Source organism: Selaginella moellendorffii, unplaced genomic scaffold (genome assembly GCF_000143415.4).
Source record: "Selaginella moellendorffii unplaced genomic scaffold, v1.0 SELMOscaffold_74, whole genome shotgun sequence".
Lineage (NCBI taxonomy): Eukaryota > Viridiplantae > Streptophyta > Lycopodiopsida > Selaginellales > Selaginellaceae > Selaginella > Selaginella moellendorffii.
In genome coordinates this window covers 101,316-115,518 of record NW_003314335.1, presented here as the reverse complement: position 1 = coordinate 115,518, position 14,203 = coordinate 101,316, and the positions used below count along the sequence as shown (strand labels likewise).

At 45.9% G+C, this 14,203-nt stretch overlaps 3 protein-coding genes across 3 annotated transcripts; 1 reads left to right on the top strand and 2 right to left on the bottom strand.

Moving 5' to 3' along the window:
• Nucleotides 1-44: 44 nt before the first annotated feature.
• LOC9649855 lies at nucleotides 45-5,335 on the bottom strand. Its single transcript, XM_002986415.2, has 6 exons — nucleotides 4,973-5,335; nucleotides 3,602-4,907; nucleotides 2,711-3,546; nucleotides 1,351-2,625; nucleotides 1,109-1,289; nucleotides 45-1,049 (listed from the first exon to the last, which is right to left on the bottom strand). The coding sequence occupies exons 2-6, from the start codon at nucleotides 4,563-4,565 to the stop codon at nucleotides 316-318; spliced, it is 3,990 nt and encodes a 1,329-aa protein (XP_002986461.1). The 5' UTR covers nucleotides 4,566-4,907; nucleotides 4,973-5,335; the 3' UTR covers nucleotides 45-315.
• A 30-nt stretch (nucleotides 5,336-5,365) lies between these two features.
• Nucleotides 5,366-8,017, bottom strand: LOC9649854 (ribulose-1,5 bisphosphate carboxylase/oxygenase large subunit N-methyltransferase, chloroplastic). The gene is made up of 11 exons (XM_002986414.2): nucleotides 7,442-8,017; nucleotides 7,305-7,380; nucleotides 7,019-7,227; nucleotides 6,870-6,956; nucleotides 6,709-6,801; nucleotides 6,496-6,650; nucleotides 6,361-6,445; nucleotides 6,209-6,295; nucleotides 6,027-6,146; nucleotides 5,855-5,956; nucleotides 5,366-5,806 (listed from the first exon to the last, which is right to left on the bottom strand). Exons 1-11 carry the CDS (start codon nucleotides 8,009-8,011, stop codon nucleotides 5,630-5,632), a joined length of 1,761 nt encoding a protein of 586 aa, XP_002986460.2. The 5' UTR covers nucleotides 8,012-8,017; the 3' UTR covers nucleotides 5,366-5,629.
• LOC112340991 (cyclin-J18-like) lies at nucleotides 7,912-9,149 on the top strand. The gene is made up of 8 exons (XM_024660330.1): nucleotides 7,912-8,021; nucleotides 8,074-8,173; nucleotides 8,229-8,318; nucleotides 8,383-8,400; nucleotides 8,457-8,527; nucleotides 8,582-8,708; nucleotides 8,758-8,818; nucleotides 8,882-9,149. The coding sequence occupies exons 1-8, from the start codon at nucleotides 8,014-8,016 to the stop codon at nucleotides 8,959-8,961; spliced, it is 555 nt and encodes a 184-aa protein (XP_024516098.1). The 5' UTR covers nucleotides 7,912-8,013; the 3' UTR covers nucleotides 8,962-9,149.
• Nucleotides 9,150-14,203: the final 5,054 nt, after the last annotated feature.

Sequence of the window (14,203 nt, the reverse complement as noted above, 5' to 3'; positions counted from 1 at the left end):
AAATAAAATGCGATTAAAATGATTTTGATTCCAGAAAAACACTGTACAAGCAACTCGCATCTTGCTTTTGATGGATGATATTACAAAAACCACTTGAAGAAAAGAAGAGTATCCGATCCGAGCAAGGAGAAGAGCGAGAGAAAAGAGAGAGCGGAGAAAGATCTCAAGAACTTCCAAGCTTTTGGGAGCACTCATATAGCCGCTGCTGGACCAGTAGCCATCACACCCCCGATATAAAATCACCACCTCCTCTCCAAGAAAAAAAGAAAAAAACGAGAGAACCTCCGCCTTATTCTCTCCCCCCTCTTCTCTCCTTCACGACACCATCCCCTTGAAAAGCGAAGACTGGTTTATGTACCTCAAGCTCTTCCGGGGGCTGGCAACCGTGGCTTCACCACCACCGCCACCACCACCGCCGCTACCGCCGCCGCTGCCACCTCCGCCACCTTTCTGTATGAGCCCCGACCCAAACTCCTGCGTCCAGTTGCTTATAGGCAGCAGCAAATCGTCATCGTCTTCGATCTCCTCGGCAGCGCCCATGCCGTGCTGCTGCTGCTGGTCGAGCTTGGCATACGCGTTGTCCCGCCCAGCCTTCTCCGCCGCCGCCAGCGCCTCCGCCTCGATCAGGCACGCCACCGCCCTCTTCATGGCCGCGTCCGCCACGGCGTAGAGCTCCTGCGCTCGGGCCGCCTTGGACGCTGCAATCCTGGCCGCCTTCCTCGCGAGCTGGGCCTTGACGAGAGCGTCGTCGTTGAGGTCGAAGTCCATGCTCGAGCACGAGTCACCGCCGTCGAACTGGTCCGCCTCGTCCATTAAGTTCATGGCAGTGGCCGGGGCGATGAACGTCCGCACGCCCCTGCGCTCCTCGCTGCCGCTGCCGCCCGAGATGGACTTCATCCTCCTCGGCCTCTTCCCGGGCTTCCTGCCTTTGGACCTGGAACCGAGCCTCTGCGAAGGAGTGCCGTAGGAGCCGTCGTCGAAGGCGTCCGAGCCCGGGCTGCCAGAGTAGAACTCGGAGTCGAAGGGCTCGATAATCACGTTCCTGAGGCCTGTGACGCGGAAAGCCATGAGCTATACTCCAAAAGAAATGACTAAACAGTGTTCCTACCTTGTGCGTCGTCCAAGTATTGATGATCAACATGACTGATTCTTCGCTGTGAACGTTGCCTGCTCATCTTGTGAGATCCGTTCGGCCGCATGCAAAACGCAAATACGGGTGGCTGGTTGGTTTGCTTCGAAGAGTCTCTCCACGCCTGGAGAGCGGCCTCGTACCGATCACAGGCAGGAGCCTGTGCGCAATCAAACAAGTCAAGTTAAGCTCACACAAGTAAAAACACAGAAAAAACTTACTTGAAAGCAGCGTATCAATGCCATTCCGTGCTTGCGCCTTCTCTCCAGCCAGTGAGCGTGTATCAGAGTGATCGCCTCCGCCGGTGCTAGCGAAGAGCACAGCTCCACAGCGACGGGCAGAGAGATCTCTTGCTTTTGAATATAAGCCGCCCTCTCCAGGTAATGGATAGTCTTCTCAAAAACCTCGTCCGTGATCTCATCCGCCTGCGCATCAAGCCACTCCTCGTCTTCGCTATCCATGTCGTACAAGACCCTGGAAGTTGACAAGGCTGCGTCGATTTCCCCGGATGGCTGTTTGATATAGCCTCCCCAAGGTCGGAGGAACGAAACCGAAAGGTCTGGGTCGTCAGGGACCTCACGAACACCTGGGATTGGAATGTGCTTCATGGACAGCGCCCTGGCGTTTGTCACGCACGAAGCAGCGTGCATGCTTCTAAAGCAGCTCCACTGCATCTTGTCCGTAAACTCCAGCATCCAGTCTTTGCCACCCCTCCACATCAAAGCGTGTGTGTGCTTGTTGGAGATCCCCGCCTGTATGGGCTGGTAGGCCTTGTAAGTATAAAGTACCTCGCCATTGAGTGAGACGACGAGTATCGAAGTATCACCATCAGCCTGCTGCTCGATAGTAGCCCCGGTTTCTCGCCAGCCTCTGTCACTTTGAACTATGAGAAGGTTTGCTGTGCAGGTTCCCGACGATGGAGACTCCCCCAAGTCATCGTAGACACTCTCCGTGCTCGTTGCAACGCACCACATCGCTCCTCTCTTAGTCGGGCATCTTCTTAGCTTCAAGATGTTTCCCCGGGCTCTACCATCATCTTGACTCGGCTGCTCTTCCACGGTCGGAGTGGCAGGGACCGGCGCTGGCTCGGGCACTGCGATTCTGATACGCTTTGGTGGCGGTAAGGGAAGTCCTTCTTCCTGGCTTATCCTTTTAATCCCCTTTATCGTCCTCCTTCCTTTCTTGCTCATACTAAGTAGCTCCTGTAAACCGGGCCTTGTCTCTGGACTGCCGGAGGTGCCAGCTTGACAAGAGGATGCTCGAAGAAGTAAGACTGCCTGTGTGTTGAGCCGATGTATCCTGAGTAGTATAGGGAGGTGCCTGGAAGAAAAGAGGCCCAGGCTCTCGTTGATGGACAGCCGCAGACCAGGGCCACTAAGGTCTTTCCACTTGCTGTGGAAGATCTTACGCAGGTGGGAAAACTTACGCAAGTTCTTGCTGAAAAGCATGCGTGCCTTGTCACCCGTAGACGAACGAGCAGCATATGGCGTTACTCTCTGAATTACCAAAAACACGATGAGAAAAAAAAAACGTTATAGCAAAAGCTGTTTCAAGATTGCAAGAAAAGAAAAGTACACTTACAGCAGTCTGTGCACAATTGGCCTTAGTGTTTAAGCGAGTCTCTCGAACCTCTCCAGGTGTCGTAGAGCCACTATGGCGGCCGTCAACGAGAGCAGTGAAGACGAGCTCCGTCGCCGGTGCCGAACAAGGCAGGCTCTTGAAAAAATTGGTGCAAAGCTGCCTATCGCTAACCAGCTCGGCCGAGTGTGTCGTCTGTGTCACCGGGTCCATAAGCAGCTGACGGCCATTGGATGGAACACTCAACAGCGTCACCGACAAGTAAGACCCTGATCCTGTATGGACAGAGAAGTCCCTCCTGGGAGCCTTGAACCCCGAGATAGTGTTCTTCCAGAATATCTGCTTCCTCTGTTCGCTCTGGATGCGTCTCAAGCTCGTCTCAAGCACCTCCTTCAACCTCGCATTCTTCTCAAGCGTGAAACCGTTCCAGCTGATCAACATGCAGAGGGAAGATCCGCTACCTCCCGGGCCTGTCTTTGGAGACTCCATCATCACCGTTGGGGTCATTTCCCCGGAAGCGAGGAGCTCGGTCGACGGCCCCAGTTTTATATCGAAAAGGTTCCCCATGTTCCAAACTGGTAGCATACCCCGCCACACCTGGTTCAAAAGTCTACCGCCAACTAGAGTACCTTTGCGACTTCTAGACCTGATCTCAATAAATCTCAATAGTTCCGCTACGTTCCTGCTCAAAGGCCACTTGACGAGGCTTTGGCTGTCCATTTCCCTGTTATAGCCTGTACTACCACCTTCGACCATCCTAACCTCCTGTTCTACATCCTTGGCTATAATTCCTAGCTCCGGTTCTGCTTCACCAAAAGTTACGGAGAGACCCTCCTGATCTGCAAAAGGCCACCGCGTCAGGAAAAACCAGCAGCCAGAGAAGATCACAATTACCTTCATATGACAGAGCAGTGTTAGACGGTTCACATACTCTAATAGGACTCTGCACTTCGATCGTATCGGTCTCAACCGTGGAAGCCGCAGACGTGACAGGCACGCTTCCACTGCCCCTGGACCCATTCCTAGAGTGACGTCTCCTCGCGTACACGGACACTGGCTTTGGCCCTGGAACAACGTTCTGAGCCGATGAATTATCCTCGCTCGCCGCACTCGTCGCCCTCGAGGATGGCTGTTCGACCAGACGAGAGCACACGTCGGCCGTGATGTCGACATCCTCCTCGTCCTTCTCGGAGTTGAGGCAGTACGTTGACGACCTCGGCTTGGCAGCTCGCTCGAAGCTATCCCCGGGCAGCAGCTGGAGCCTGAAGTTCTCCTCCTCAAGTTTCACCCATTCCTTGTCGCCATCGTCGTAGACGATCCAGTGTTGCCGGAGCTCACTGTCGTAGTTCTTAATCTCTCCGAGGTACCACCTTTTGTCCAGTGGCCACCACATCTTAATCCGGTGACCAAGAAGCTTGATAGCGTCGTCCTCGGTTAAGTGGACGTCGTAGTACAGCCTCCGGGTCCTCTTCACGATTCCTCCCGAGCTTTGTCTTGGACGTAAGGACCACTGCCCCGGTCTGTCCGGCGTGGATGGGCTCGAGACCGATGCCGCCCCGACTCTTGGATGATTCGAGGTGGAGAGGCTCGAGGCCCCGGACAGCGCCGGCGACGAGGTGGTGGTGTTCTCATGCTGCTGCCGCTGCTGTTCCTGTTCCTGCTGCTGCTGCTGCTTCTCGAGAGAAGGATCCCCAGAGCAATCGGTGACGGCGAGCTTGGGCTTCTTCGATGGCGAGGCCCCGGTGGCCGTGCTGCTGCTACTGTTCTTAACGTTTCTCGACGCTCCAGACGAACGCTCACGCTTCCGGAATGACTTGGACATGGGACTCATGACTGGGACAGGGCCGACACCCCGCATGCTCGACCAAAAGCCTGCGCGATTCCTCCCCGTGATATCCAAGACGACGAGCAAGCCGCCAAGCCGGCGCCCAATTGGATTCCTGTCATCTGGAGCCCCATAGCATCTTGCCGCCACTGCCGCTGCTAGCCACACCCATCATGCACGAACTCGTCGAGAAAATCTCTCCTTGGCCTCATCCCTGCGAAGAAGTCGCCGCCAGCATACCCCAAAAAGACGCTAATAACCGCCAAAAAGAACCGCCAGATCCTAGAGAAACCGCCCTGCCCCGAGCTCGCGATGCCTGGAGCCGGATCGACCACGGCGGCACCAGATCTACAGCACCGCTGCCGCTTGCAATCCCTGCCAGCAAATCACGCCACGGATTTCTTCTCTGCCGCCGCCGCAAAGAGGAGGAATCGCCTTACCCTAGAAACCGAAGCGCGCCGCGCTCCGCCAAAATATTTTTTATTCCCCGTCGCCGCCCCAGCGCCGCTAACCAGCTCCGCCCTGGGCCAAGAAAGATCGACTGGTTCTAGGGTTCTCTCGCGGCGCCAGGGCTTTCCACAAAGAAAGAGAGGAAAAAAGAAAGGCTCAGCTATGGCGGGAGAGAACACATTAGTAGCGAAGGATGAGAAAAGGAAACCGAACGGAACGACAAGCGTAGAAACTGAGTGAGATCGGACGGCCCAGGTGTGATCTCACGACCGCGGCGCCATCGTGGCCGTCGGTGCTACCTCCCTAATTAGCACCTGGCAATCGCCGTTGCTATTTTTTACCAACCCGTGCGTCAAAATGCGAGTTTTAACCATAGATCAAGGTCGAGGAACTGCATCTGGCCACGTGGCGCGGCCATATAATAAAATCGTGCCATGACGTGGATGGACCGGACCCATACATGACATGGGCATCTTGCCGCATGGCGGGGAAAGGTATATTCCGAGAAATATGCCGGGACGCTTGGCGGTTGCTCTGGAACGATCCCATTGGGTGGATCTTCTTTTTGCTCGTCAAGCTTTTAGACCTTCGCGATTCTTCTTCGCGACCAAAGCTTTTGTTGAATCGATCTTCTTCCTTTCGTTTTTTCACTTGAGCTTTGGGACGAAATCTCCGCAGCAGGGAGGAGCTACTGATCCATCCGGCAACTGGTTCCGGAATCCATTCACAACGTCGAGAGTGTTGTGGAGGATTTCCTTCTCGATAAGCAGCAGCTGGGTCGCGACTCTTTGCTTGGGATTGATATCACTGGAGCAATCTTCGAGCTGCGAGGAACATATAAAAACCAGAGGAAAAACTTGCCAACGCCATACCAGAGCTCTATCCTCGTCGATCGTGGTCTTGTATTTTGCTATCCTCTCTTGAAAGTACTGCGCAAGCTGGTCGAGAACTGCTCGTTCGTTGCAAGCGCTCACCTGTAGAAAAAAACAAAAGTATAAGACAACAACTCTACTGTAGTTTTTCCTTCCAGCTGGTGGCACTTACCGGACAAGTTGGACCTTCAGCAGAAAATACAGATTCCATATGGTACGGATCAGAGACGTGTCCAAGCCTCAAGTATGGCAGCATCTCAAGAACGGCCTCTTTCTCCCTGCCTTTGAAAATCTGTGCACCAAATGACGTTGCGTGAGCAACAACCCAACTTCTCTGGATCAACAGTGGCATACCTGAAAGTTTTGTATTGTCAGCCTGTTGTTCTTCTGGACAATAATCCGCTTGTTTTGGTAGAATGGATCCCGAGTGTTTAACGAGGCCTTCACACAGAACCTGAGAAGTTAATGATATACTTTAGAGACACAGTTTACACACCACAGCTTACCTCAACACTAAGACGATCGTGTGGATTATCTGGATCTACGAAACCATAATTCAGCAATAATCTCGTGTTTGGCTGAGGACCACACCTGAAATATCTAGATTCAAAAAATATCGGATGACAAAGCAAGAAACGTACCAGACAAGAATTTGCTCTCCTTTCTTGTAAGCTCTATCGACTTCCAAACGGACTAAGTCCCCTGCAGCCTTGAGCATGGCCTTGCAATTGCTCTTGTAAGCCAATAGTGGTGGACCAAGAGGCACTAGAGCGAAACGTCGAGGCAGACTTACTCCCTGCAAACTACTGTTAAGACGGCTCCGTGAAACTACCGCATTAAGAAGGATGATTTACCTGTAAGTGAACGACACAAGACTGGACCGCGACAAAGGCCTGCTTGAAAATCTCAAAAGAGAATGCCTCTGTTGGAATATCGAAAGGATACTCCTGCGCGTCAATCCATCAACAATGCACAGATTCACACGCAAAGCTAAAAGGAAAAAACCTTTTAGTACCTTGAAAAGCGAACCGGCCATAAACCATACAGTGTCGAGCTCTTGATATTCTCGCTTAATCCCCTCGAGGCGCTCCAGTACGACCTCCTGTTTGCAAGAATGGAAACACTCCCAGTTGAGCTACAATCTCAAAAGAATATAGAACAAACCTTCATTCGACTTCCCGTGAAATACTCGTCAAGCTCTTCCGAGGTCCATAGCAACGGAGACTCTACAGCGACTTGTCCTCGACCACGCTGCCGATCGAGCTCCCGAATAAAGGGGTACCAAAACGACTCTTTGCCGCGTTTCTTCTCGTACATAAGATAGAGCGCGAGGCATGCAAGCTCGGAGAGTTTGTTGGTAGTCAGCAATTCAGCTGAAAATCAAGAACAAAGATGAGAACACGAAAATTCGCACAAACAAAGCGAGAAAGTGAAGAGAAAGATCACGCACCAATGGTTTCATTGCCTAGAACTCTTTCCAGTGTTACCACCAAGGACATAGGAACTGAGAGCGCCAAGTCTCCAGGCTGAAAGAAACCCGATGGTCATATTAAAGAACACAAAGAAAAATAAGAGATCATACATTACCTTTAAATCTTCGCTCGCAACCACGTATCTGATCGTCTTTCCATTCAAATCGCGCTCCTTGAGCGAGACCTTGCACGGCGGAAGACCCTGCTCGAGCATCCAATCCATGAGCCGCGGGTGAGCTCGAGCGCCATCGCCGCCATCAATGTGGATTCCAGGCTGATGCCGCAAGCTATGCTCGGTGACGCGGCTACTCACGCATCGAATTCGCGGCCATCGCTGCGAGGATTGCTGCTTCAATCTGGAAAGAAGCGACACCTTCAGTGGCACGGCGCTGGCAAAGAAGCCCGGATTCCATCTGCTACTCACGACGAGCCCTCCACACCCACAGCTTTCTAGCGGCATTTCCGCCATAGCCTTTGAATCATAAAACCCTAAACTGGTATGGCTATGGCACCAGTGGGCAAGGCGGAGCGGCGGGAGGCCGTGGCGCTCATTCTTCACGTCTGCGAGGCAAGTGAGATCGAAATCTATGATCTTATCGACGATTCCTGGCCGCGTAGCTCGTGAATGCGCTCCCATCGACGAAATACTGCGCGCTGTCGCTCTTTGCCGACCGATTCCTTCCATGGATGCACAGGTCTGGAAAATTTCCTGCGATTTGTGTGCCTGAGTGGATGATTTCCTGGCAGAATGGATTGTGGGAGCGCCGTGGAGGAGCAGATTTCGCGGCTTGTTGCCAGGAAGAGCCTCCAGTTCATCGGTCTCGTCTTCGTTTGGATCGCGAGCAAGGCACAGTGTGATCCAGGCTTTTCTTTTCATTCTTCTCATTCCTTCGAAAGCTCAGATACACGAAACAAAGCCGATTCTTCTCAAGGAGATTGCCAACGATTTAATTCCCGACGTTCATACTTGTACGAGGGACTTCGCTGAGGCGGTGAGTTCTCTCCTTTTTCACGAGTTTTAAGTGAAAGTTTGCCAACTCCTTCGTGTGATTCCAGGAGATCTTGCTCATGAAGGTTGCCGCGCAGCGTTTTAAAGCGTTTTTAACACCGATTTTCCTTTGTTCCTCAAGGCCATGAAGTTTGATGTCCGGACGGGTACTCTAGTCTCTGATGTCGCGAGCGATTTACTGTCCAAGCTTAGGTACGCCACAACTGAATGGAGGTATCGATTCCATTGCTGCGCTCTCTCTCACAGGAACACAGCCACGGTTGGGAAGCTAGTCAAGCAAAGCACGGTTTTTCACATCATCGACTTGCTATATGGCGACGGCCAATTCAACTTTGCCAGCGTTCTCTCTGACCTCTCCGCTGCGTCGATCCTGGTATGAAAGAACGCATCTCTTTCGCTCTCATCCTCGATTATGTATCCAGGCAGTAGCATTCGCTATCTCTATCCCGGACGAGCAATGCAACTTCCCATTTCTTCCCTGGCGTGAGTAATCTTCGCTTTCGATTTCGCTGCCCAGGAATCTGACCGGTTCCTTTGAGTGCCCAGTGACAGCATTGTCCCGAGCTTCTAAGCGCGAGATCGAGCGCATGGCGAGGCAAATATTTGCGCTAATATTTCACCAATGAGCCTGTCCAAGAAGCTCTGTTATTGCCGCGGAAGGAACTAGCAATCAAGAAATCGATCGCTTCCAAGAATCGCAGAGGTATATTCGCCTTAAATCTAAACCTTAAGTTCTAAACTTTCAACTGCATTGTATTATTTTAATATTTTGGTTTACTAGGTGATATTTAAAATATATTTAGATATTCTAAAATATTTTACCATCTTATTAATATTAATTTTATATTTATAATTTATATACTACAATATTCTAGTTTATTTTAATATGTGAGATCTAAGTGTTAGGGCTACCATAATATATACTAATATTAGTATAGTGGGACTTTAATTTAAACCACTTACTCATGTATATAAGTTAGAGTTTTTGGGTTAATTAATATGCACATTTCTTATTTTATTTTTATATTTCATGCATTCATATTGATGGAGATAAGGGGTAACTTTGATTGTCTTGAGTGTTTGGATTTGGGATTTTGGTTCAAATTTAACTTTTACATCATCTAAATATCATTTTCCTTATAGATTTTTCAATTTTTTCTTTTTTATTTTTTCCTTTTTGTTTTAGTGCCAAACCTTCTCTTTTGAATCTAGAGTAATAATTAATGCAATTGCTCAATGTTTATGCAATTGAACAATTAAACTTAATTAATGGCAACATTCATAGCACGTAATACAATTCCTTTTGCTCTTGTTGCTAATCTTCACATTTGACTGGAGTTCTTCCATAAGAATCCTAGGGATGATGTGTACTATTTGTTCGATCACTTTATGATGATTATTATATATTATTCTTGGGATGATACTTGGCATTTATATGAATTTCCCATATATTTCAAAGGGATGGTGTTATAGTGGTACAATAGTTTGAGCGTAACCACTCATATAGATTGGAACATTCTCTCAGACATTTTCAAATATGTATTTAAACATGCCAATAATTGTGATAATACCTTCTAATAATTACATCATCTTAGTCAAGGGTTATTTAAATAAAAAATGCAATTTGGTGTTTGTTTCCAAAACCTTTTGCTTCATGCAAAGTTAAATATATCTGAGCAGATCAAGTTTAAAATGTTGTGGCTAACACTTTGTTAAAATTTATAATGCACTCTATCTCTCTCCCCTTAAACCAATTGGAAAAGAGGTAGTTATTTAATAAAAGAGCCCTTAATGGCTATTTTATCCCCATTTATCCCCCACGATTCCAAAAATCCACTTTAGTAATTATTTTATCTTTTTAAAATTCTAAGGATTCACAATAATAGTATATCCAAATCTTATCCCATGATCACATGCATTACACTCACCCCTCCGCCCCCACCCCCCCCCCCCCCCCCCCCCTAAAAATGTTAATGTCCTTATTGACTATTGTTGACTATTGACTAACAATCCCTACTGAGCCAAAAAAAACTAACACCTCTATTTCCGGACTAAATTTACCAATTTTCTATTATGTAGACTAATTATTTCATATAAAGCAATTAGTCATCCATTCGTACCACAATCCGATGGTGGATACCTTAGTCTATGGATGCTTTACAAAACGAAAGACGTACCCTTAGTGGCTTAATCCTCATTTATTACCCTAGTAACAATATATTTAAATTTCATCTCATAATCACATGCATTACAAAATCTTATAGAACTTGCGTATGCACTTGTTCCAACCACTCTTGATAATGCTCTTTGCTAGGCACAACATTATGAAACATTGTTTTTTTTTACTTTTCACTATATGTTCTTCAACTCTACTTCCTATGGGAGATGGTTCTATTCCAAATGTAAGTTGATACTATTACTGCCCATGTTTAAGAACAAGGGCAAGGACGTGGTCGTGGCCATGACATCCACTGTTAGGCATTAGGCATGTGATGAATTTAATCACACTTATCAGTGTTGTTGGTGTTTTTCAAATTAACAACCTTAATTTCCTAGATGGCAATTTTGGCATCAACAACATTCTATTGATGCTATTGTAGTGGAAGGTTTGGACACTAAGATACTTCCAGAAAACAAGAAGTCATATGAGTAGTGAAGGATCCTTGTACAAATAAGTTAATAACCTTTTTATCTTTCTTTCGGGAGTATCATCAAGGGTTCACTCAGTACTAGTTCATTTAGTATTTACTTTCCAAGCTCATTTTTATAACAAAATATCTCTTATTATTCTCTTTGTATTGGTTGATACATGCTTAAATTTAATTTTTATTGCTTGGCATGTTGCCACAAATTGTCATTTACATTTATGTTATGCAGTAGAGTTAGTTTTCATTCCTTATGGCAATGGCTATACACACGCATGTGCATAAAATGAGGCAAACTTAGTTGTGCATGTTAGCGATCTCAAACTTGAGTTGCAGTCTTTGCAAGTGGTGCCAAGTCAAGCTTTTAACCTCATTTTTAATATGGATTGATTGCAGTGCAATCATGCCAAGTGTGACTTTGAAGCTTCTCCCACTTGTTTCATACTTCTTTATATTTTTTTATTCCTTTCACTTTTGTTCTTCTTCGTTTCTTTGCTTCCATCACTTTTATCTCCTTATTACTTTCTTTTATATTTTTGGCTTGTATAAGTGATTAAATTTTTCATTCTATTTTAGTCACTTAACCACATCTTTAACCATTTGGATAAGTCTCCCTCATAATCTCTATAAGTCCTATTTAGAACTTAGGGACATGCTAGCCTTGTGAATGGCATCTATACCATTTAGCCTTTGCACTTAGTCCAAGTGCTCCACATGTCCAATCCTATGATTGACACCCAAAGGTACCACTAACATATCAACTTGTTATGCTAAGGCCATGCCCATTCACCTTTGTCACACTAATGATCCAACACCATCTATATCACAACCCTATCTCTCAAAGTCTAAGCCATCTGTCCATGAGTGATCATCCCAGATCCACTCCTTGGCATCTTTATAATGCTTGTAGGCATGGGGATCAGCCTTCCCCAATATCCCTTTTTTGGTCCCCACCAAGTGTTCATTCATGGCTATGTTTGCTAACATTGCCACTAGGTCGAAGCCCACAAGCTAGACCACTATGTCCTACTAACCTCTGGAACTTCCTTGCCACATGACTGCATCTTTGATCACCACATAAGAGGACTACTCCTCTTCCTTTCCTTAGACTAATACTCTAGAATAACATTTCGAAATATTGTGGCCCTATACAAGCCTTGTAGATACTCTTTCCACCTTCTGCTTTTGGGTGCCCTAGCCATGTGGCTAAAGCGAGGTTCTGATAAGCCACACCAGGTATCCAAGTAAGTAGTGCCACCCACACTTGGATTGAGAGCATCGACCATTCGATTTCCTGAGGGAGCTAAAGTTTGTTCTTGAACACATCACTAAGCTACCCCATTTATTTGTTTATATTCACTTTAGTCTTGGACCCCTCAATGGATGTATCATCACCCAATATATGGGTATAACTTTCCTAGGTCACACTAGCCTTTCCTAACTAAACTAGTTCCACTAAAGTCCAACCCTCACACTCTCTCTACTATAATTTTGGAAACCTTTGTAGCCCTCCCCCCCTTTTGGCTCCACTTTTGGGGCTTTGGGATTTGTGTGTCACATCTTGTTCTTTTATTCTTTCTTTAGATCCCTTTGACAGTCTTTGTATTGCAACAGTTGACTAGCTCATGAAGAAGTATGTCAATCTTTTTGAATTTGTCCTATCATTTGGGGCCAAGATTGCAGCACTCATTTTATTCCAACAAGAGATGCTTGTCTAATCAAAGTTCCTATTTGTTGTCAATCACCAAAAGAGATCAAAATTTTAAGTGTAAACGTCAAAAAAATATTGGAAAAAGGTGTTATTCAAAAATTGCAAAATCCTTAAGCATGTGAACCTTATCTTATGTGATGGGAATATTCATTTTTGCATCAACTATTGTCTTTTAAATGAAATAATAATTCCAGTTTAGGGTTTTAAACCCTTCCTCACACTACTAATCTCTTGGATCATCTAAGGAGAAGTCATTATTTACCAAGTTAAGTTTTACTTTTAAATACTAACAAGTGCTAATGGCCAAGAAAGATACTCCCAAAACTACCTTTTGTACACCATTTAATTTGTATAAGTTCTTAGTAATGCTATTTGGTTTTGATCAATGCTTTAGCAACTTTCTAATTGATGATGAATAAGGTTCTTTATAATATGTTAAAAGTGATTATTGACTTCATCAATAATGTCTTGATCCACTTGGAGGGGTGGGAGAAACACATTTGTAATGTTTGTAAAATGTTGAATTGATTGCGGGAAGTTGGTTTAAAGCTAAAGTAATCAAAGTGCATGTTTGAGTCTAAAAACATGACTTAACTTGGGTACTATATTTTTCATGAAGGTTTGCAAGTTGATTTTAACAAACTTATGGGTGTTTTTAAGTTTCGTATTCCAAAATGTGTGAATGATGTGCAACACTTCTTAGAGAAAGTGCAATATCTTAGCCATTTCGTTGATCACCTTTTTAATTATATTACAAAGTTGCAAATATTGTTGAAGTTGTCAATGTCATCTTTCATCTGATTTGTGGACTGTGAGTAGGCGTTTATAGATCTCAAAAAACTATTGATGACTCATTTAGTTTTGGCATAGTTTGACTGCACTCAACCTTTTATTTTGCGTATGGATGCTTTTGATATCAATTTTGGAGATGTTGATGAAAAAGAGCTCGAGTGTATTTGGTGAACACCATCCCATTGCATACATCAATCATATGTTATAACTAATGGAGGTGAGCTACTCCATGATAGAGAAGGAGTGTTTAATAGTAGTTTGGGGTTTCAAGAAACTTCATGCATATTTATATAGTTCTTGAACATTCCTAAAAAGAAATCATATTGTAATTACTTCATTATTGAAGTGGAAAAATTTGGTTAGTCATACTACTTGATGGGCTTTGAAGCTTAAGATATATGATTTTGATATTGTTTATCACCTAAGGAATTCTATGGCTAATGCTAATGCCCTTTTTCAAGATCCTCTTTTTCACTCCTCATATTTTTGACAAATTTGTTATTCGAGCATCTATAGATTTTTTGGGTAAGGACTTTATGTTGTTGGTGATTGTTGTATTTAATGTTTAATATCCACAAAGTGCAAAGCAAGATTTACCTTTTCTTGACGTATATTTAGAACCCCCCACAGCCCCCGCTCAAGTTGGTCAGCTATACCTGACCTACCCATTATCCTTACTAACACTTTTAGAACCCCGCACCATCCCCCCCCCCCCCCCCC